The 24,789-nt window shown below is 37.0% G+C and overlaps 1 protein-coding gene across 2 annotated transcripts in view; it reads right to left on the bottom strand.

Annotated features, from left to right (window-relative positions):
- agbl4 (ATP/GTP binding protein-like 4) overlaps positions 1–24,789 on the bottom strand; it is a 408,595-nt gene that overhangs the window by 43,945 nt on the left and 339,861 nt on the right. For both annotated transcript variants that reach the window (XM_015379822.1, XM_015379823.1), the window contains exons 7-8: positions 4,260–4,349; positions 3,128–3,242 (exon numbers count right to left, since the gene is read on the bottom strand). In XM_015379822.1, coding sequence (XP_015235308.1) covers positions 3,128–3,242; positions 4,260–4,349 — 205 coding nt within the window. The remainder of the gene's footprint in view (positions 1–3,127; positions 3,243–4,259; positions 4,350–24,789) is intronic.

The following is a 24,789-nucleotide window of genomic DNA, read 5'->3' as shown; positions in this document are numbered from 1 at the left end:
AAAAATATAAAAAAAAATCTACTTGAGTACAGTAACGAAGTATTTGTACTTCGTTACTTCCCATCTCTGATGAGGTCCACTGGTCCCCATAAGTATCCGCTAGTCCCCAAAATGTAGCATATTTCTTGGAAATATCCCCACAAGGTACCAAACACTATCCACAGAAGATACAAAAACCAGACGCACACCCCCCACACACAAACAGAAAACATTTTCCTGCTTTTTCCTTTTCTGATGTACTGACACAAATGATTATACAAAAAGAAATAAACCAGCTCTAGATGGGCAGCAGGATTATAGATGCGTTTAGACCAACACCATTTTCTGAAATAATAAATTCCTGATAAGTCTGTAAAGTTCATAGAGCAAGAACCCAAATGCAAGCAGGCAGAAGGCAGATTACACATTTACAAATTATGATTTAAATGCGAAACAGAAGGTAAGTAAAACACTCCACTGTAGAACTAACATTAGGATAAGAACAGGAAAACAGGAAAATCCGGTGATTGGCTGGAGTAAAACATGGTCTTTATGGACTGATGGGGACCACTGACTGACGACAGATGTACTGATTTTATATCTGAAACAGGTATTTTCAGGAGGTAATATTTAATTATTAATTATTTTTCTTTTGTAAAAACAAAATCTTCTACCACAAAGTTTCCCATTTTCCAGTTAAAAAGATTATACTGATGGTATACCAGTGGCAGGGAGAAACATAAATAAGGGTTTAGCTAATGCAATGCTTTGGTCCAAATTCTAGCAAAAACCTCAAGTATTTTCTGAACATTTTTATTGTTCTATGCATGTATTTAATGTTTAATAAAAAAATAAAAAAAAAGAGTCAGAAAAATACTTGTTTAAGCACCTTACAAAATATTGGCCTTCTAACACTCTACATGAGTGTAACTGACATTTATGAACACACTCACATTAAAAATATGGGTTCATTGCTGTTTTCAGTAGAAAAACAACAAAAAGCCTTCTCTCTGTACCAGTCCTCTTTAGTTATATTTAGCAGTTCTTGCTTAATGCAACAGAACACATTTTTGAGGCCATTAAGATGTTCTGGTAAAGAAATTTAGAAACTCTTATCTAGGTTGTTTTATGGTCTAAATATAACCAGATGCTAACTTTTCATGAAAAGTATGTGGCTAACTAGGAAGTGATTAATTTCCTTTTAACTTTTTCAATTAGCTGGATCCTCGTTTGCAATGAACCTGTAGTAAAAAGAAAATGACCTTGCCAAGGTTAAGTATTAAATTATGTATTCCTTAACAAAACATTCAGCAGCGTATGTTCTTTCTATTCTAAACATTCAGCAGTAGGAGCAGCTTATAGCTGTGTTCACAGCTGTTTTTTTTTTTTTTTATTATTTTATCAAAGCCTTATGCTACTTTGTTTATAAACACATTAGGACATTTTAATACATTCAGCTGACTTTTATAAATTCCGGTCTAACAGATCAATGTCAAAAATGCTGATTGAAATTTCTGTGCTTTTACAAATACTGTAAATCTATATTTTAGCCTGTTCCTCCAGAATACTAAGTTAGGATTTGTGTGGTTTAACTTCAACTTGAATGCAACCAACAGAACTAAAGATAGAAGGAATGTTGTAGATTATGCAATAACCAGGCTTTGTGTTCACTACAGTATGATGCAGTGGAAAACCGAATAAGCTTTTATCTTTTCTTTATGCAACAAAATCAAATCTTGCTATCAAACCAACCTGGACCGGTTACCATGACAGCTTTGGAAGAAAGACACCTTTACAGTCAAAAAAATCATCTATGCGACTGCTTTTGTACATCCATCGTCAATGTTGTAGTTAGAAAATAAGAGTTTTTATTATGAAAGGGGATTTATTTTTCTCAAATTACCTGACCTGACTACCATCATTTGCCTAGAGCTCAGAAAGGCAAAAGCATTCATTCAGCTTAAAGTAAAAGCATACACATCTCACAGGAGGACATTGCTTTAAAATAAGATTTTTATAGAGTGTAACTATTCTTTCCAACAATTTTGAAGTTTCCATATAATAGCAGGAATAAATACTGCCAAAATGCTTGAATAAAAGTCTTGTAACATACAATAATCTGGCCTAAAGGTGGACAGTGATGAGTTCATACACGTTCTACCTACAGCCACCTTTAACTGCTATAATAGCTACTGACATGCAGGGATGCACCCTGATCTGCCCTCCTCATTGTCTTTTGGATCTTTGACATTTGCTGAAGCTGCCAGTAATAGCACAGGTGTTACTGTTACCCTGAAACGGCAGAGCAGCCAGCCATGAACAGGAAGCTCATCCCAGGTTAACTGCCATTGATTATTAGCTCTGCATGTTCCAGTCTGCTCTCCTCTGTATCCTGCAGAGATGGCTGCTCTGTACGCTATATTTCTCTATGAGGGCGAGGGAGCAAACTATTGTCCATAAATTGGCAGCTGTGATTGGTGAGGTGATGACTGTCACTATTTACCTTCTGTCAATATGAAGCTCATCAACACTCAGTATGAAAGTAAACTAGCGTAAATAGCCTTTAAGCTGAGGTTACTTACAGGTTTGAGACCATACTTGCAAATGCATTTCCGAAGCAGTAGTGGCAGATTGCCACTAGGTGGCATACACAAACACAGTAGGAGAACACTGCTGATGCCTATCTCAGTGAGCATTAGTATTCTGGGGGCTGAGCCTATTAAGTAAAAGGCAATTATGAGGACGGGAAAGAGAAGAGAGGAAAACTGAGGAGAGGAGGATGCCCACAGAGCAGCAGCAACAGTGTTAAAGAGAGAGAGAAGGAGAGGTAGGACAGAAAGCTGGCAGAAATAACTGCCCTGAAGCCAAATATCATCTCCTAACAAATACACTGCTGTTAGCTGCATAACTTTATTAGGCTTCTCAAATATAGATCTTAGGAGATAAGGACAACATTAGATGATATAAACAGAGTGCAGAATATAAAGATCAAATACAAAAGTCTGCAACAGACTGACAACCTGTCCAGGGTGTACCACGCCCATAGACTGCTGGAGATAGACACTGGCCCCACTGCGACCCTGACAGGATTAAGCAGGAGAAAATGGATGGAGGGATGGAAATGCAAAAGTGTGTATTAGTTTTGTACCTGTAGTTTCCCAGATAGACTCCATCAGGATTAAGCATGGGGACTATCTTGAAGATCACATGATCACGCAGGATTTGGGCAACTGGATGCTGGCTCACCAGGAAGTCAATGACACCTATTAGACACGCATATAAATTTACCCAGGAACACACTGACAGGCACACACACACACAGAGCAACAGTAGAGGAAGAAAAGGAGTTGAAAATAAAACCAGGGGCGAGCTTAGCGGTTAATTGAGTTTTCAGAAACAAAAGGAGAGAGAAAAGGACGGTAAGGGGGCACCATCAGAGTCAGGCGTGGAATGGGAGACGTCAAGCCTAAATCGATGCAAATGGAATGGAGCTGATGACGGTAGAAAAACAGACAGCGTGGAGCAGGCTTAAAGCCAAATCATCTGATTCTTAATGAGCAACACAGAAACAGGGGGAAACAGCACAGGATGGATGGATGGATGGATGGATGGATGGATGGATGGATGGATGGATGGATGGATGGATGGATGGATGGATGGATGGATGGATGGAATGAAACAAATATGGTTGGAAAAAGGAAGGCCATATATGGATGAATGGGTGAATTAAGGCAATGTGTAGAAGGACGGTTGCCAGAAACATTAGAAGGAGAAAAAATACCAGCCTTTCTAATAATTTTTTTTTCTTTTTTTCTTTCTTTCTTTTTTTTTTGCATTTACAACAATACACATAGCCTTGCCAGTTAATATTAAATTTCAAGTAAATTTGGTAGTCCTTGAATATAGACTGAGCCTACATTATGTAATGATAGTGAAAGTTCTTTAAATATTAGAGTTTAAACATCCCAAAAAGATGCTGCCAGGCTATATCACTGGACAGCTCGTCCTTTATTTTTATTCAATAAACATATGATTTGGGCATACCAATAAACAACCTGATCTGATAAATAAAAACATACTGTATGTTATGTAAGGCTATGTATCTCAGAAAATTGTGGAGCCAAAAGATGGGACTTTTAGCTTGAAGCACAATCATATTCACCTGCAAAAGGGCAACATTCACCCTCATCTGGCCCCTAATTAAGAAGCTGGATAAACACCATTATGTCCACTTGTCTCACCCTCTAACAATGTCTAAATAAATAACATAAATATTTTACCTTGACAGATAAAAGAGGCCGGAGACTCTCCAGGGTGAACACGAGCTGTGAGAAAAACCAGCTTCTTCTCCCTCTCTGAACTCACATTATCTGTAAAAAGACAAACAAAAGGCTTTAAGAGAATTAATGCTTAGAGAAAGGCAAAAGCAAATAAAGGAACAAGGAATGAAAAGAGGTTGTTTTGTCAAAGAATAAAGATGGGGTAGCCTAAGGTAAGAAAATTAGTCATATAAATATGTCCACCTGATTCTTGTTTAATTAAAAAGGAATGTTTCTGAACTAAAGGACTTGGATATCTATCTCCACACTGGACTGCGTAACATCAAACCAACACTTTGCACAGAATATTAAACATTTGTAGTGAATTATAGATCTAGAGAGGTCAGGATCAGGGTACAACAGGTGTAAGTTAAGGGAGATTTCTTAGTGAAGTTCTGACATCTGCGTAAAAATTTATCTCTGGCCTCTGACCTTATAGAGGTTGATGGACAGTCTGTTTCCAATTATCATTTGTCCTTCCTTGATTCCTGTCCTTCATCTGTTTTCCTCTTTTAAAGAAAAAAATCAAATAGTGTCCGCTTAGCTAAGTGCTACGAGCACCAATAAACTTTTCCCCTGGTTGGTCAGCAACACTCAACTCATTTTTCTGACAGCATTTGGCCGCTAAGAGGATAAAAGAAGTGATGGCATAGAGAAAATACCTAATCCTAACACTAAAGACTTAATATAGACAGTCTTAAGTAAGTCTAGACTGAATTTAATAAACTACTTTAAAATCTAAAATAGTTGTACTACACGTATCAGCTGTTGAAAGCTGCGCATCTGACAGAGATGTTTTAAAAACCCAGTAAAAAGACAAAAACAAACATTTTAGAGTTGGATGTTCTGTTATGTCCAACACAGCCACTTTATTGACTACACTTGTTCAACTGAGATTACATTATGAATCAGTAAATCACATGATTTACTGATTGGTATTTTTATACACAACCATCTCTGGTTTCCAAAAATATTCATATATTCATATGCATCCAAACAACGTCTACTTTTGGTTGAAAAGTGAAAGGTGAAAAGCTGTAATTTTCAATTTTCAGTATTCACCGTCTTTCACCATATATTATTGGATGGAAATGGGACACAATCAGATAGACCAAACAAAGCCCAATTGTCAACAACTGTATCTGGAATAACCAACCAGATTTAGCCTAAAAAAAAAAGTCTAAATGACGTCTTTTGTTTGGGGGGAAACAAACAGCAAACTAAAAACATCGCCTGGTTTGAAGAGTTTTAAATGCAGGTGGAACATTTTGATTCAGGTTCCAAATTTATCATAAATAACAAGAAAATGTTCATCCTGCCCTCTTATACTTTTTCAGAACAGGGATGGTGTAATAAGGTAGAGGAATTTATTTTGTGGCAAAGTTTGGCCCGTTTTATTATAAAAAGGAACTTCATATAACTCCAACAGTTGAGGACCACAATTTCTGCTGATGAATACTACCAGCCAGATAATACCAATGTGATATATTTTAAATCCTCTGAGACTGGATTTGTTAACATGGATTAATTAATCTACAATTAAGAAATATATAATAAATATTCTTCAAGATATGGTGGAAATTTTCACAATAACTTTCAGCTTTTAAGGCAAAAAAGGGATTTAACCAGGCACTAAAAAGGGAAATTGTGTCATCATGCTGGTCCTCTGAGCTTATTTATCACATGATTTGTTTTTTTTCAAAAGTAAGGATCAAAGGCCACAAAATCTTGCAAAAATTAGTTTTTAAGAAAAGATTTAAAAGCAGCACTACAGACAGTCAAACATGTAACATCCACCCACTGAATCTCAGGTTCAATTGAAATCCAGAGTTCAAAGTTTTGTTGTGCTTTCTTTTTGCCAGTGTTTGTCTTCTAATCTGCAGTAATAGATTAAAGTGATTGTGCACCTCTTTGCTATACACAAACTTAATATCTTATCGATCGCTCTGTTTTCTTCTGCTGAGCAGAGAAAATGCTAATTAGCAACAGGCTAAGCTTCTTTCCTTCTACTTAATTCCAATTTAACCTCAGTGCAATGCTTGTATGTGTGTCTGTTTAAGTAGATAAAAGTTGTCGAAAAAAGAGAAAAAGCTTTGTTCTGTTAGATTTCTTTTGCTTTTTCCTTCTTCTGCCCTTCACAGAGACAAATGGGTTTGCCATTCAGGAGTTTTCATGCAGCGGAGTGGGATGGTTCTTCTAAATGTGACCACTTGTGCCTTAGCTGGATGCAGGGAGCTCGGTGGCTGTGAAATTCCATCAGACGGAAATTCTGCTTTGGCTTTAACCTGAAGTTACTACACAGATCCAAGATATGAGAACATAAAAGTGGCCTACACAATGCAGAGAGCATAGCAGTAAACAGACAGACACAAATTTCCACTACAGTAAAACCAGGAAGCAGGAGCAGAGGAAGCTGCCAAGGACTCGACTTACTTGGGAATTCAACCATTAAGGCCATGCTGCATTAACTATTAGTGTGCCTTTGCTCCATTCTTTAAAACAATATCTTATAGCAGGCTCCTGAAGCTTACAAAAGATGTAGGATTAATCTCACATTACTGTGTATCTGTATAGGGATGTCTTCTGTGAGCACAAACAAATACTCCCCGAGTAGCTGTAGTGTTTTAACCTGGATTTCTTCATTGCTGTTTAAATCTGGATGTGAGCAACCAAGCACTGTACAACAAAATGAATTCAACCTATTCTATGCATGTTCCACACAACATTCTCAGGTAACCAGAAAACAGAAAACAACAGCTACTGATGGAGTGAATGTACAGAAACAAATCATTTTGACTCAGCTGACGGTGGCATTTCACATGAAAGGTTTGGGTTAAGTTATGGTTGAGCCTCAAACGCAAAGTGATGTAGCAGCATCTCCTGACCCAGAGGTGGCAGTGAAGATCAACAGTTGGGGCATTAAAGAGACAGAAAGAGTGGCTGTCAGATAAAAAAAGAGCACAAAAAAGCAAAGGTCAAAAACAAGACTGAAAAGTATCTTTCAACACAAGTCCTTAAACTCTGTAGAGCTTTTCTTGTCAGTTTTCAAAAAATCTGAAAACCCATCCATCCATCCATATTCCGTCATGCTTATCCCTTCTTGGGTCATGAGGGGGTGCTGGTGCCTATCTCCAGCTGTCAATGGGCGAGAGGCGGGGTACACCCTGGACAGGTCGCCAGTCCATTGCAGGGCATCACAGAGACAAACAGGACAAACAACCATTCACAGACACACTCACACCTAAGGAGAATTTAGAGAAGCCAATGAACCTAACAGCCATGTTTTTGGACTGTGGGAGGAACCCGGAGTACCCGGAGATGCCCACGGAGAACATGCAAACTCCATGCATAAAAACCCTGGGCCGAGAATCGAACCCAAAACCTTCTTCTTGGAAGGAAGCAGTCCTACCCACTGCTCTACTGTGCAGCCCAACAACCCATCAACAATAACTTATTTCCAGGTGAAGCACTTAGCTAAATGTGAAATCAAATCTTAAGTCATTGTCATATGCCAAGTGGTGTATATATAAAAAAGAACATGATTCTTTCTATTGCAAAATAATTCAGTTGGAGATATATAGAAACCACTCACCGCTTTAAAGTACAATTTTGAAGGCTTTAAAATGATAAATTTAGTGTTTAAACTGTCATAATCTGTATCTGTATTAGTGAGCTCAGTAAAATAGCAGCTTTGATCTTACTGTTATAAACTGCATTTCTAGTATTTTTTTGAGGGGGTTTGTGCATTTGTGCCAGCCTGAAATCTAAAACCCTGCTTCATCCAAAAACGTTTCAGATAATTTATACTTCCCATTTCTTTTTGGTAAACAAAACCTTTTAAGACTTTTGACTATCATTACATTTATAATTTATTTCAATATTTATTGACTACCTACAGCTACCAGTATTTCCAGAATCCATTAGGCTTAATTGATCATTCTACTTTTTTTTAAATAATATTCTATTGAAGTAAACATTTAAATAAGTCCCTATTGTAAAGTCATACTTTTCTTCTCCTTGAAGTTCTTCATCTCAGGATTTTTCATTACATCACAAAAAAGCTACCAAAAGGCTGGGAAAGTGTTGCTGATTCAGTTCGTAAATACTAAGTCAAGCATTTCTAGGTTAAAGTTTTGTCTAGAGTTATGTTTCTTCTTAAATTGTCCTACATTCTTAGATGGCCTTTTTACCAAAATATAATTTTCAAGAGCGACTATATCCACAGAACAAAGTTTTTGTTCTTTTTTATTAGCAATGCTATCCTCCCATGTGAAGGGATATTTCTATTTTCACTTATGAAAAAGTGCAACCAGTTTAAACCAACAGTATGTCATGCAGTCTTTTATGCAGAAAAGTAATGTACCAGTTTATGTTTTTTTTATTTAATCAAAAATTTTAAATTTAGAGTTTGCTAATTTTGTATCATTGATTACAGTAATATTCATACTTGTCTGGAAGCACTCATGTAGTTATGTATTACTGTACGTAGATCCTTTTTTTTCTGCAATTCCATTGCAAATAAGATAGGAAAAGCTCAATCTAAATGTATCGTCACAAGCTTTTATAAGATATGGCATGGCACTGAGTTGGCATTGGAACTTTCCGGGCATAAAACAAACATAGTATTTAAGAGTGATGAAAATCTTAAACTTACATCTTTTAGGGCCTAATCAAAGCTCCCTCCAATTTGTCCTAAACACACCCCAATTGTCCTTTATTAGCATATGCTAATATTTCTTATGAGCTTCACTGTTGATATGATCAGGTTGAAATGAATGAAGAGCATGATGATACTTAAATTTAAATTAAGTTTTTCTCCATCTCACTTTGCTTTCATTTCAAGTTGATGCTGTAATTTCCTCCTGGAGTTCATGTAACACTGCATTACAGTTATTAAGCATCCAGAATGTTTTGTGATGAGAACTTTTATTTGCATTCCCGTTATTCAGAGAGCAGCTTCCTTTCCTGAGAGGCCATGTCTGACATCTTTTGAGTACGATTGGAATAGTTACACATGGTTTAGAAGAAAACATATATTGTTGTGGGAGACAGGGGACTACATAAGAGGGCAAGAAGAAAAAAAATGTATATGCCACAGCAAGGGGTAGAAGCTAAGGAGGGGATGTGTGTGTGTGTGTGGGTGTGTGTGTGGGTGTGTATGTTTGAGGGGGGTTGTTGACAATGAGTGAGTGAAAGCAGCAAGAAGCACAATTTATGCCCACACCTCCAAATCAAAGTGCTCCCTCAGCATTTTTCTCACCTGCCAAAGTCATGCACCACAAGGCACTGCTGTTCATTCTCCTGCTGCTTGCCAGAAAGGGGGTTGAAAAAACTACATATAAATATATATATATATGATGTCAAACTTAGATCAGTTCAGATAAATATGTAAATTACTTCCTTGAAGGAAAATGCCTGAGAATAAAAACAAAATACCTCATAAATCAAATGGATTCTGAAGGTCAGCCCTGATTGTGCTGGTCAGCTCTTTCTGTGACAGCCCTCTCAGGAACTTTTGGTCCGCTCTCATAAGTTGTGACATGATGTAATTAACTGAGATCTTGGTCGTCATTTCTCTCCAGCCCGTACAAAGAAAGCCCTGTCAGGATTTCTTATAGACGGGGCATATATTTAAAAGAAATTACTCATGTTAAAAGAAAATTCAATCAATGAATTGCTTGGAAACCTCTCTTGGGCTTAAACTTTTTTGACATGAAGGCCATATAACCCTAACCATCTAAATGATATAAATAGCATTTAGTTTAAAACTGAAAAAGCCAAAAAAAAACAAAACAAAAAAACAGAATCTAAATTCCTTATGGTATACATTGCTCTGCTGTTCCTCACACATAGTGAAAAAACAAAACAGACAGTTATCCACTGCAGGTCTCAAAAACCAACGCATCCCCATATCTCTGTTCTGTGGATTTACACTGTAATAAATTGACTTCACTTTGGTGAAATGGAATAAAGCCACGCTTGACGCTCTGCCCGCAGCATTGTATCAAGGATGGGTGTGAGCCGTAAATTGTCACTGACGTTGAATTTATACAGAGCCTTGAAACGCGGTGCAGCGCTTTGCACTGGCCAGTCGAGTGAGGCTCAATGGCCATCAAGCCGTTACACACACACTCACACACCCCAACTCCAAGCTCTGAAACACCACTGCTTTGCCACCTCAAGGGCGACCAGACACAGAGAGGAGGAAGGGGAAAGAAATAAGGAGGGAGAAAAAGAGGGATGGAGCTGTGTGTCCAAGTGCAAAGGGCTCTAGAGTGATAAGAGTTTTATGATTCTGTTTTCTTCCCAGGGATTGACCAGTTCCACGGCTTACACTTTTGTGCTTGCATGAAAGTATAGGTGCCAGAGAGCCTGGGAATTGTTTCAGATTAATTCAGCTCATCTTATGGGGATGCAAGGATTCTGCCAAGGCCTTCCCATACAGTTATAAAGCATCTTCTGTCATGAAACGCAGCACGTGTAACACAGCTAAACCGTCAGAGCAGCAAGGAGAGAGGAGGCAGGGGGAAAAAACTGCATAATTATAGCTTCTTGTTTTACAATAGAGCCTTGATTTTCTCTAAGATAAACAATGAACATCACTGGAAATAGTATATACTGATGTACAAACCTGGTGGGACCCATTTCTATAGTGTTTAAAAAGCCCTAATCTCATTCTGAGTAACGCAACAGTATGTCTAAGTGAATTTCTGCAGCAAGAGAAAAAAAATGCACATTTGAAAACAAAAGTTTTAAACAAAATTGCAGGTGATGCCATAATCCCATTGAAAAAATTGTTTTAATTTAGAAAATACCTGAATTATAAATGTTTTAAAATCAATTCTGTTATATTTTCCAAAACGTTTTTAGTTTCTTCTGATTTTACTTGATAATTCACATCTTTCTATTTGGCTTCAAGCCTTGATTTTTGGAAAGAAAAGAAGATTAGGATCACTAGGTCTCCAAAAAAGGTATTAAACCTGCTAGTAAAAAGAAAAAAAATAAAGCTTTTTCATTACTAGTGTCATGATGTGTAGAAATAATATCCACTGTGATGCATGCCAGAAGTTCTGTTCTCTTCCAAAAGAAAAATATTCCATGGCATTATGAAATATAAAAAACTAGAAGATATATTTTGATTTTAAATGAAAATAAACATAAGCACTAACACTCATGCCAATTGAGATTTATCTATAATAACAATCATCACTTAACACAATGCCCCCTAATAGTACTGTGATATAATTATTTATAATGTATAAAAATATCCTTATTCAAATGCAGGCTAGTCTAATGTTTTAATGTAAAATCTGTTTCCAAAGAGAAAATTTGTTTCTTTCTTTTAGAAATAAAACCTCTCTGCTCTCCTTGCTGTAAATTACCCTGATGAAAAATGACTTGCCATACTGGCTTAACTAGCTGACATTTTAAAATGACTTATGAAGTGATAGCAGATTGGGGTGTTAAAAAAAATACATCGATCTTCACCCCACTCTCTGACAGAACGGAGGCCTGGATCTGAAAATTGTTGTTGTGCCTCACTTGTCTGGAATTTGACAGCGAGGATTTTTCCAAATACTAGGTGGTTTTTAGAGGAGTGTGGTAATGCTTTGCAGCAGGAGGCAGACTGGTAGTACTTCAGTGGGATGGTCTCAACATAAGGATTAAAAACTAATCCGGTAGTGACAAAGTTGAAATGTTAATTGAGTTAGACAAGCCACTGATTGATGTCACGACCGATGCAACCCTACGTTTTAATGATAGAAAAGTCATTACTGTATCTTTATTACTTGTATAAATATATAATTTTATCACATTTTCAATATGCTTGAGGCAAACCAGCTTATTATTTTTCATTTAAAGAATAATTTCTTTAACTTAGATGCTGTGCAAAGTCAGGAAAAACAGGCATAGTAAACTGTTTTTTCCTCCTTAAGTCAGCCCTACATGTCCATTTCCTCTATCATGAACATCAGGGTTATCTGAAGAGCTCAATCAACAGCTGAGGTGCTTTGGTCAGCGGTCCATAAGAACAGGATTACAATGCCATGTTGGGACTCTGTGATTGGCATCACATTGAGAAAGAAAGTGGAGGAACAGAGAGGGGGGGTGGCAAAGAAAATTGGCTGGCAAAGTGATAAAAGGACTGACTTGAAGGAAGCAAGAGACAGGGAATAAAAAAGGAAACGATAGAAGGTTGGGAACAGAGGAAGCACTTGAGAAGGCAGCATGTAAATAAGCCAACAGTGTGCTTCACAAGTGGAGATGAAGAGGCGACATGACAAAAAAGCTCTGAGCACTGTGTGATTATGGATCAATTTGCCACAATCAAGCCCCCTTATGGCTGGTCCCTGTGAAATAGAGAGATTTTTGCTTCTCAAGGGCAGGCGCGATGACAGTGGAGGTCACAGACGATGGGAATGACGTACTCAAGCGCTCAGACAAAGGGAGACGAGTGTTGGAGAGATGGGCAGGTGGGGAAACGAGGTGCTATCCCACCATCAGTATTCAGGCCTGAGCCTTGAGGGCTTTCTAATTATGTTAATGGGGAGATGCTGATGAAACACAGGCCTTTGGCCATCATTGACCAAACAGCAGAGAGCTATCGATGTAAACTGCGGGACCATTTGGGTGACATAGATAGAAACACTATGAATGTCCTTTCAAATGTGATAGTTAAGTGAAGTTGTACTCTCTAAATCAGAATACCAAACCCTTTACAACATGATTTCAAATATGAGTTTTGGGGCAATGGTGATAACGCTTATGGAAACACACTGGAGTGTTCTTTTACATCACTGTGATTCAGTGAAGCCTAAACAGTTGCTATCCACAGCACAAAAACTACTAATTACATCCATTTCTCCAATTTCTATACACACTTAGTCCTTGCAGACTCTCTGGAGACATGTGTCCATCTCCAGCAGTCTCTGTACAGGAGGTATGGGACAAATAAGACTGTGGTGTTATTCAATAACTTATAGTCAAAGCCCACCAGGGGGATGGCAAATGAATATACTACAATTAAATGCGGCTGTATGTTTCTTTTTATACAGACATATGAAATAGATTCACAACAACCTCTATTAAAAATATAAATATTTCTTAATAAAAATCATTCATCTCACAATTCAAACATGGTTCAGTTACAAAATCTTGACTAAACTAGTGGAACTCAACTAAATTAAGCTGCTATGGACACAGAAAAGAAATAAAAACAGTTAAAAACCATAATCATCAAAACAATGCAATATGATCTCAGTTTGGCATGGATTTTATGTTTGAGAAACAAAGTTTATATTGAGGAATTGGAAATGAGTTTAAATTCATTTTAACAGATTTAGAATAATTGAAACGTGTTTAATGAGAGAGAATGAGACTTCACTAGATCACTGTGAGGTCCAATGGGGCACAGGTAAGTTGTCCTTTTTGAAATTCTTACATGGTACATACTTGATTTGTTTCTTGTTTCAACTTGTTTTTGTTTTGCTAGCTTTATAGCTTGTAAAACAAAATGAAATACATTTATTTGTTATTGTTGGTTCTCATGGAAGCATTTACTTCAAATATTGATGGGACGGATGTATTATAAGTCTTATCACTATTTGCAGGTAAAAAGAAACTGGTTAATGACCCTATACATATCAGCTGATTAAGAAAAGAGGTCTTGTCACAGCAAGAAACTGTTTCAACTAAGTGAATGATTATGTTCCAGTGTTACACTGGAAATTTACAGTAATATTTGGATTAAAAAACATTTTATCAAAAGTGTGACTTGTTCTTGGTGTGATCTTTAATTGATCTTTAATCTTCATACTCAGTCTGAAACCATAAACCAAATATTCTTTAATGCCTTTTTTATACAAATACTGTAATTTTACTGTCAGATGTGAACCTTTCAGTAAGGAAAAAATGGAATGTTGAAATCTTAAACAATTAAAAGAACTCTAACACATGACCTCTAAGTAAATTTGCGTTTGTAATTTCAGCACCATGGACAGCACAGCTGGTTTCCCAATGTCAAGCCATAAAATTATCCAACTGTCCACTAGCACGCAGTGCTGCTATTTCATCTGTAAAATGGTCGAGCTGAGGGCAGGACTCTTTAAGCCGTCTTTGTCTCTACAAGCTCTTCTTCGATCCATCAGTGCAGCAGCAGGGATTCCCATATGGCGGGAACAATTGTCAGGGAGATTACTGCAAGAGTTTAAAGAAATAAATGTTCTGCATTTAAATTTAAAAAAAGAAACATTTCCTCTATATCCCCCTGGGACTCATATTTCACTATCGGTGTCATCTACATAACAACTGCACTTGCATGATTAGAAATTAGTATAGAGTAAACTTAAAATGTGAAAGTATGAACAATTTTGCTTCACCCTAATATCAGTGTTTAAAAATAGCTAATATACATATATTTTTTTGTTGTAGAATAATGTCATGACAAATCACTACCACTAAAATGATTATGTTTATCGGTGATTTTGACTTCTGATCTTAAAAAGTATACATTTTGAACAGAAACAGGCCAAAGTAACATCATCAGCGATGCCTCACTCCCCAACATAGACTGTTCTTCCTGGTGCAGCATCCGCTGCAGGTCCTGCAGGTTCTGCAACAGCTATTTCCCCCTTACTATCAGACTGTTGAACTGTGAAACACTAAACTAGACTCTGCATCATACTCACAACATTATTTTGCACCATCCTACAGTATGTGGCTGAAACTTTTGCCCTTTTATAAATAGAAAACAACTCAATGTTTTGTCTCCTTTCTATCTCCTCTTTCTTTCATCTTTTCTCCTTTTTTCTTTTTCTTTTTTTTCCTTTTTCTTCGTCTTTTTTTCTGCTCTACTTACATTGTAGTGTCCATATAAACTGTAAAACTCCCTGCATAATTATAATAAAGCAAAATATATGCATGAAACAAGTAGAGTAGTATGGCAATTGCCATACCGCTACACTTGTGAAAGTAAAATCTGTTGGGCTCCTTTTGGCATCAAGACAATTATTCTTATTGCCACATTGCCAGACATGACACTGTAAAAAAAAAAGAAAAAAAAAGAAAACAACTCAATGTTATTCTGCATTTTGCACCATATTTATTTTGCGCTGCACTGAACCTTTCCATGTTCATGCATTTTGCACCATTATTTTTAAAACTGGTTTTCCTTTTCTCCTATACTGTTTACATGATTATCACTGCTGCACTTTATTATGGTAATGTTCATTTCACTGTTGTAAGCTGTTAGCAATGAAATTTCGTTTTGTATCCACTTGGTGTACACAAAAAGACAATAAATTTTGTCTAAGTCTCTAAGTCTAAGTATTTCAGAGCATCCACAATCAATGGAATTAAGCACAATCTGTATATGAAAATGGACTCCACTTTTTTTTCTTCTTCTTTTGGTCTCTGTAGCACTTTGAGATTTCTTTGAAATGTAAGGTGCATTACAAATAAAATCTATTATTATTATTATTATTATTATCTTATGTAGTTATAGGGAAACAAAGTGAAACTGTGTTAATTTTTTACTTCTTTGCTTCATCTGAGATACAAAATTCTTTTTTCTTTGCACCAATTCCAAAACGCTGTCTGTCTTCTTACAGATTGCATCTTAAGACAATTGTTTTTGTTTTTTATTTAAAGCAATCATATATCTGTCTCAGAGTAAGTGTGATTTAGAAACTAAAATTGTTTGTAGCCTGTTATTATGAAACTAGGAAAAAATTCTACCTCTAAGACTGTTTCTCAGCCTCGCCTGTAACACCTGCTGATGTGCTTTGCTTGGCCAATCAACGACGTACCGCACCCTCTCCGAAGCCAATAATTTTTTATAGAAGGTGGACCTTTGTCTTAATAAAGAGCGTCTCAAAAGACGATTAGCCTACATTTTGGGCGTGAAAACGTCTGATATACATGCAAAGTCTATGGGGGACAGTGTCGAGAGGCCAAGCGACATGTTCGAGCATCGGATGTGCTAAAGAATTTTGGTTTTATCCTCAACACTACTTTTTTAACCTTTACATACTGAATTACATGGGCTTCATTAACCTTTTTTTGACAAATACAGTTTAATATGTAAGAAGTTTGTAATGTAACATTACAGAAGAACTGTAATGTAAAAGAGCAGACATGCAGCTAAAATGGCTATTTTCAGGTCCTTCCTTATAAAATAAATGAACAAGGTGTATTTTACAAGGAAACATAAAAACATGTTTAATCAAAAAAGAAAAACCCTTTTTTCATAAATCCTGCCTCAAACCATCTTAGTCAAAAGGCTTTAACCAATCCTTAAGTAACAACTGTTAAAACTGTGGTCCTGAATTTCACTGGAGCCCCTTTTGCTAACAAAAAGGCATCCAAGAGACCCTCTTTTCTTTGATCATAGTCTGTTGTCTGCATAGGCATCTTTATTCTTTCTCTACAGACCCAGCTGAGCAACATCGGGATTTTCTTTATATACTTTAGATGCCACCCATATCTCCCAAAGTCACATGCTGTTCTCTAAAAGCCCTCTAAGTCTTCAGAATTACTGTGATAGACAGTCAGCATAAAGGGCACGACGGAGATCCACAAAGGCAGAGACAAAGCAGAAGCTCTGTCAAGTATCAAAGCAAAAGGCCTCTTTTAGCAATAGGATACGGACATCTGGAGCAAAGTCAAGGCAGAGATTGCTTAGGGTTTCAAGGCATTGGTCACAGGCGTTTCGGAAACCCTGACTTCTTCTCATGGCTTCAGAAAATGATGACAGGAGGAGAGGCACATAAAAAGGAGGGATGGCTGGTGTGTACGCAGCATGATACAGAATCATAGGCAGCCAGTAATAGCCTTTTTTGAAGAATGCACCACTGAACTTTAAGGGCTGTCTTGCTTGAAAGGACGAGTTACAAATAGGAAGAAAGGGGTGAGAGAAATGATTTCCCTGGGATATACCCCCCGCTGTGCTGGCCTATCGCCACACCACACTGCAAGAGTTTGTTTGTGCGCATGTGTGCTTTGGAGCACATATGTGACTGTGTGTTTGCAGAATCAACTTTTTTAAAAAGCTACATGTGCACAAACTGATACAAAATACATGACCACATGCCTCTGCGTGTGAGCTAAAGAGAGGACAGAGCCTGGTCCTGAATATCATTTAGGTAGCAGAAAGAGGCTGCAACTAAACCTAATTTAACAGAGAGCAAACAGGGAGTCCAATGTGCAGATACAACTGATGTGTAGTTCTTTATTACTTTCTCACTTCATACCTATCAATAATTTCTAAGACACAAAAATGCGGCTGGGCTGAAGTAAACAACCATAGAGCATCCCAGCTTTAATAACCACACTCATGCCTCCCAGCTATATCTTTGAGTAGTATTTTTCTTCCTCCATATCTGTAACCTCTTACCTTATTCTTCTTTTTTTGTTCACAGCTACACTAAGTTTGAAACCTGTCTTCTCTGTGGCTTTGCTTAAATTATTGAATGTTTATTTATCGCTTATTGAATACGGTGTATGAGCGTGCTTTGTGCGGCTTGGCTCGACTGGGGCGGCAGCAGCAGCGGCAATGTCATTCAGCAGTTTAGTAACAGCCCATTACCTTGTTAATACCAGTCTAATGGGCAGTCTGCTATTTTAAAAACACAGTCATGTTTGTGCCATTAACAGCCACTTAGTGCTCGACAGAAATCAACAGGCCGCTGGGACGCACCAAAACAACATTAAAAGAACAAAAGACAATGTGATAATATGCACTCTTCATTAACAAAGGAGCCAAGCACATTTCCTCCTTAATTTACACATGAAAGAGCTCCCAATGTAAAAAAAAAGAGCATACAATGGTAAAGCAGGTTATTTTTCCTATTATTAAAGCAGTTCACAACTCAGAAACTTGTCTAACAACTTTAATAGGTCAATATAAAGAATTTCAAATGTGCAATATCCTAAGCTAATTTTAAAAGTGATATGCAGGGTTTATAGTATTAACACAAAACGCCAGATCTTGGTAATGTTTTTTTTTCATGTTTACATGAATTACTGATGTAATTAAAAAAATTGCTGTCTGAATAGTGGTACTTTGATTAAGACACTACCTAAGAATCATTTTTTTATGTATGCATGCAATGAACACTACACAACAGGGGGCCCAAGCAGGATTTTATCCCACAGACTCCCAGGTGAAAGTCACACGTATTGCCGAGTTAACCAAAGGAAATCCCAAAGGCCAAGTAGCCAGGATGCATGATTAAATTGTGACATGACCCCGCTCTGACTTTTCACTCCCTCTTTCCAAAAGCTCTGTTGTGTACCTTGCCACACTTGTATGAATACACACATATGTCTAAGCATGTGTGTATGTTTGTATGTATGGCAACATAACTCAAAATGTCAGCATGTTAGACTTTCTTTAGTGTTCAAATGGTAATGCCAGAATCTATGTTTAATCTATGCATTTCTTAATATATATCTAAGGTGTCTGAGACTACCGGCAAAATTTTACAATGATATAATGAAAAAAAAAACACTCGTAAAATTATGCATTCCAGAGTGTTTTATGCAGAAATAAACCAAACAATGCCAGAGATAAAAGGAGGAATGTGATTTCTTTGCGAAACTTTAATTGCATGTGGATTACAGTATGTGGTCAACAACATTCATAAATGCTCTCTTAAATTCGAAGAAAGGCTTCCCAGAAGAGTTCAAACTGGTAGAGATAAAGCAGCAAGGCCAACATTACATAAAACACTTTAGATTAATAATCAGGTATTACCAAAGTTCACGTATGTTAGAATAGAGACAAGTTAATAATTTAGGTAGTATAGCATCAGTCCCCATGCAGGTTTATATTACCTATATAAATTTCCACTAAACTCCTTGGAACTAAACTATAAACACTGTTGTAATCTGACACTAATTGTAATCTCTGTCACACACACACCTTTGGCTAGCTCTTTAAATTAAAATGAAATGAATTACAGGGCCTTTGTCTACTATAGGAGTGTGGCTTTCCTTGAATTGTACAAAATATTGATACCTTCACAACATGGTTAACACCTAGAAACAAATTTAAATGTAGCAACAAAATTAAAATCTACATGGCTTTGTTGTATCTGCTTGCTCCAAATGGCAGTATTTTGCCACTGTTTTTGGAGTTTCTAACACTTTTATTCTTGACATTTGAGTGTTATATTGTGAAAGTTGCACTCTGTGTTCTGACATAAGAGCTGTGTGACATTCAGTCAGTATAAATGGCTCCAATAGTGTGCTGTCCAAATGAGTTGTGTTTTACTGACAGAAACTGTGAGGACTGGTCAAAAGAGCTGCCCTAGCAGCAAAACACAAGAGGAAAAAAGCAACAAGAATGAAAGACCAAAAAGAAAATAGGTGTTCTGTGTCAGTGACCAATACAAACCCTGTCATAAATATATATGCATAACATTTCCAAGAGAAATTAAATAGCTTTTACACCACCTCTTTTTTCAGGAAATTCTTATAAAGGAAACTGTAACCTACGTGACCTTTGTTACTCTTTGTTTTTAAGGTATAATTTTAACAATGCCATAAAAAAGTTATATCAGAGGAATCTTTACCACAATTATGTTACAAATGTGAATCTTTTTCAAATTCGTTATAGCATTTGTCTGTCCTATCTGTCCTTACTACTATCAAATCTTACCAGTTCCATAGTAGCTCCAAAAGAGAAAAGTATCATGCTGCCACAAGAATGCTTCACTAAAAGGATGTAGTATTTAGGGCGATTCACAATTTTTTACATATGGGCAAAAACTTTAGTTGTTTCCATCTATCTAGAGCATCTTCAACTTTTCTTGTTTGCTGGGTCTAATTTGCCTGTGACAAATTGAAGATAGCACAACTGATCTCAAAAGGTTTGTGTATCTTAAAACACATGCAAACTTGCTTGCATGTGGAAAGCAAATGTTCAGGTATAAAGTTTTATCTGTGCTATTAAATATAACATAAAAACATAAGCATAGCATAAACCTTTTTTGGCGCTTGTGTCTTCACCAGTATGTATAAAACTGTCTTTTTTTATTTTAAAGTAGTCTATTCATCAATTATTTGACTTGTGAAAGCAGTTCTTTACACTGGAATGTATTTTATTTAAGAGTATCACATTTCACGGTATCACAAGGGTGTTTCACAGAGTCAAGTAAAAGACTCCTCTTGTTTTACTTCATGAAATGTTTTTAACAGTTTAGTTTTTGCTAGCAGGTTTTTACACTCATTTGCACCCATAACCGTGCTCTACCTCCTAAAGGTGCAGCTGGTATGATATAATTGTGAACTAATGTCCATCTCTCAGATTTCCAAGATGCTTTGAAAGCTGAGTCCTCCATATTGCTCTGCTGACAACATTTCTTCCAGATTGCTAAAGGAGGTTTTTCATGTTGTACACCTCAGTATTTAACATTTTAACACATATTTTTCTTTAAGTACCCCTTAAATATGGCGTGCCGCAATTTTAAAATGAGGTCTTATTCTATTTTCTTTTTAGCTGATCCTTCTGGACTAATTTTTTAATGTATCATTCAGTTTTTATGTAGATGACATTTAGGTCTATCATTAATTACAATTCAACAGATCCCAGTCAATGGAGAATCTACTAATTTGTTTGTCGGAAACTATGAAAGGAGTGGAATTTTCTTTTATTAAATTATAGAAGCACAGAATTAATTTTATTTGTTAACCCTGACCTGCAGACAGGATGCAACAGTGAAGTTTGATCAGTGGACTCTTCTGACTATTTGTTTGTTAGGAATCTTTTGTCGTTTCGCAATATGTGTACTTGTGCGTTCTCACGTGCTGGTGTGCTCATGAAACATCATCAGCCTCAGCCCTAGTACTGTTCCAATTGACAATAACACAAGACCGAGAACGGACAAAGTGCCTGGATGTTGTTCTTGCCCCTCTCTCTTTACCCAGCATGCATCAGAGCAGACTTGTCCTTCCTTGAGATTGACAGCTTCCACAGCATGCACGGCAGCAGCAGCAGCTTACAGTGGAGCGTATTTAGCTGTTAGCTCAGATTGTGGGTATTGAAACATCAGATTTGTGAATTCAGAAAACTCCCAAAAATACATCTTGCCAGGAGCCAGCAGATATGTTTGCCTTGATACAGATATGTTTCGGACTATTAAAATGTAGTTTATGACATCAAAACACCAACCAGAGGCAGGAGGCTGATGTAAAACAAACATGGCTATGCCGGTTTAAGCTAAAATACACTCTATTTCTTTTTGAAAAACAAGCAAAAGGTCAAGATTTTTGCCTTTGTTGATAGGAAGATGATTGCATGTTCTCCCTGACAGGATTGCATAAGAGTATGATTCATCAGTTAACTCCGCTAGTTGTAAACATGGCCAATCACAGCTGCTACTGCAGCTGTGATTGGCCAACAACTTGACATCAATGGCAGGTACCCAACCAGCTCAAAGAATTGTACTGAATGTCCCTCTCTTTTGTGAACAACTTTCTACACGAGGCTTTCCAGATCGATACTGTAGTTCAGTTTGAATTCCACATAATATTAATCTGGCTTGCACCAGGTTAAGTCTATTCATATAACCCCATTAGTTAGGATTTCTGGAGTAGTAGCATTCCATTGGGGCCCTATTATGATCCTGATTCCATTGTCTTCTTGTTCTACCAGCCCGCCTCTCATCATAGTACCCTGGTCCACTGCACTTGATGCAGACCTTGTTTAACCAGGCCGAGGCCTGTTTCTTTCCTTTAATATCTTGAGGTAGGCGACAGCTTGAATGGTCTGCCTATGACCAATGCTGTATGAGGTTATGAGCCTTTTTTTATACTCATGATATATATGCCCCATGCAGGATTTTAAATTCCAGTCTCCAGAGTGAGTTACCATTACTGTTTAGTAGAATGACTTATTAAAGAACTTTCCAGAAACAACAGGGTCCGTTAAAATATTATCCATGTATCTGTTAGAAGGCTATTTTTTGTGAAGAGATATACATTAATATAATAAAAGAGACATTATAGAGTTGTATAACATTAAAGAGACTGTTCACAGGACTTTATTTACTGTTACGGTAATACCTGTGTTATAGAGTTAAAATCAAGCCAAAAGCAACCATTCTAAGCTTACTAGAAATATTTAATGTAATTTATTCCACCTTGAAGATGATTTGACTTTTAATTCATACAATGAAAAAAAAAAAGAAATGTAAACAAATATAGGATCAATCACCCTCTTTTTTATTGAACTGCAAGAATAGATTTTAAAGCAGCAATAGTACTTCCTGTTTGTGCTAGTCCCTGACAAAGCTGACAAAACAGTTTATGTGACACTGCCAGTACTTGTATCCAGAAATTAAAAACCTTAAAGTTTCTGAGGGAGTCTTGCTAAATGGGTTTTTAAATGTTAGGAGAAAATGGAAAATATTTAATGGGAAAGCTTGAAAAATAGGACACGACAGCTTCAGAATTAAAATGCATCTAATGCCAAGTAAATACAGACGTTCAGCTGATGTATAATTCAAGTGATGAAAATGAACTTTTAGATGTGAAATTAAACAAGAAGTGAAACAGTAATTCAGCTCTTCGTTACCATTTGTGCGTACCTCCTCCTGATTGGCTTGCCTGATGCAACAACTGCCTGATGGTTGGTTTAGGATTAACAGGGTTTCCATGACAACACGTAGAGTTGTGCTGGAATGCATGTATGCGTGTATGTCTGAGTGTGTGTACTTGTTTGAAGTGGCAGGGTTTTTTTTAAAAAGCTTTGATCGGGAAATGTTTGTAGTGGGGAAAAACCTGGAGAACAAATACAACTTTAGAGAGATTAGCAATCTGTGAACAGAAACACACACACACACACACACACACACACACACACACACACACACACACACACACACACACACACACACACACACACACACAGGCATTGAAAAGTCAGTTTTCAAAATGAAATCAACAACACAGAGACGGACAGCTCCTGAGCAGAAAATTACACTCTTTTTATCACTCTGCTGTGATGAAAATAAGAAGTAGCCATAACTGCTGACTGACATTTTGACGCTTCTGCCTCTCCTTCACATCGGCTTGCTCATCTGTTTATAAGAAATATACCATAAAAAGTGATCCACACTGTTTGTGTTTGCGTCACCCCTGCAGGTCAACTTAAATCACTGCTGTGGAGATGCCAGGTTAGTGCTTTAGCAGAAAAGGTGCGACCACCTCCCCACATTTCGCCATCAAGCTACTGTATACTAAGATGCATTTGTTTCTTTGTGTCAGCAAACTGTATGAGCGTGCACGCATGAGAGGCTAAGTCGAATGGGCGCACCAGGAGCTGTGATTCAGACAAATACATCCTCACCGCTTGAGCTGCTCCCAGTCCAGATGGACAGTACCATATCGGTTCTCAAAGCCACAAACACATTACTCAGTCCCCAAGGTGGGAGGATAAGTCATCCACTAAGGTCACAGGGAGGTGTTGTGTCTTTTACTGCAAGCAGTTTGGAGTTTGAAAAATAGAGGCACAGGGCTGTAACGGTAGCTGCACAATCAGAATGATAGAAGATACCAACATGCTGAAGAAATCCATAAAGTAATCTCCCTCTGATGGGCCTTGTCCTGTGCATCTGATGTTACAAAAAGGATGGATACTTCCGTATATTTTATCCTTAGAAATAACTTGCTAGATGTAGCGGCCATACATACATAAATATTTATTAGGAACTATTTTAAGAAGTAAATCTTCCGGACAATCTGAGGTTTTACAATAAACAGTCACATTACATTTGCATTTTTAAATGCCCAGTTATTTTTTATTATATAAGAAAAAATTATATTAAATAAAAAAATACACACAAAAAAGTTGTAATATTTTACAAGTTGATGTTTTTCAACTTGTCAACTAGCATAGTCTCGGTGTATATGCAATTATAGGGGGTTGAATAAGTGCTATTTAACTTTTTTCTCTTAAAAATGATTCAACATTAATGTATAGATACTTCCTGAAGAACTTAATATGTAAAATATTTGGTCATGACTTGTTTTTTTAACTACTGTGTATTTGGTAGAAGAAAAGTTATGCTCCCTAAACCACATATGTCAAACTCAAGACTGCACGCCATTGTCCAACAAGTTGTGTTGGACCAGGCACACACTATAGCAGACACATTTACCAACACAAACTGACTAGTAAAGTCAGTTGAAGACTTGAAGGTAGTTGTAGTTTTATTTTTTTCCTCAACTAAATTTCAAAAACAATTGAAAAAAAGTTTAACTTTAGCTTCTTTCATTCGTCAGTCATATTGTTTACATTGATGCTAAACGGCTCACCAACATAAAGTATGGTTGTTACACAGTTGTAGATAGCAAAGGAGATGGCATATCATGATATGGGTCATATAACTGGATGACTAGGGCACCATTAGGGATGGGAATCGAAAACCGGTTCCTGTTCAGAACCGGTTCCGTATTTTCCGATTCCATGGCATCGTTTGGCAGCTCG

This window comes from Cyprinodon variegatus, unplaced genomic scaffold (assembly GCF_000732505.1).
Source record: "Cyprinodon variegatus isolate N-32 unplaced genomic scaffold, C_variegatus-1.0 Scaffold200, whole genome shotgun sequence".
Taxonomy (NCBI): domain Eukaryota; kingdom Metazoa; phylum Chordata; class Actinopteri; order Cyprinodontiformes; family Cyprinodontidae; genus Cyprinodon; species Cyprinodon variegatus.
Note: the sequence above shows the minus strand (reverse complement) of the source record. Positions and strands in the feature narration are given on the sequence as shown.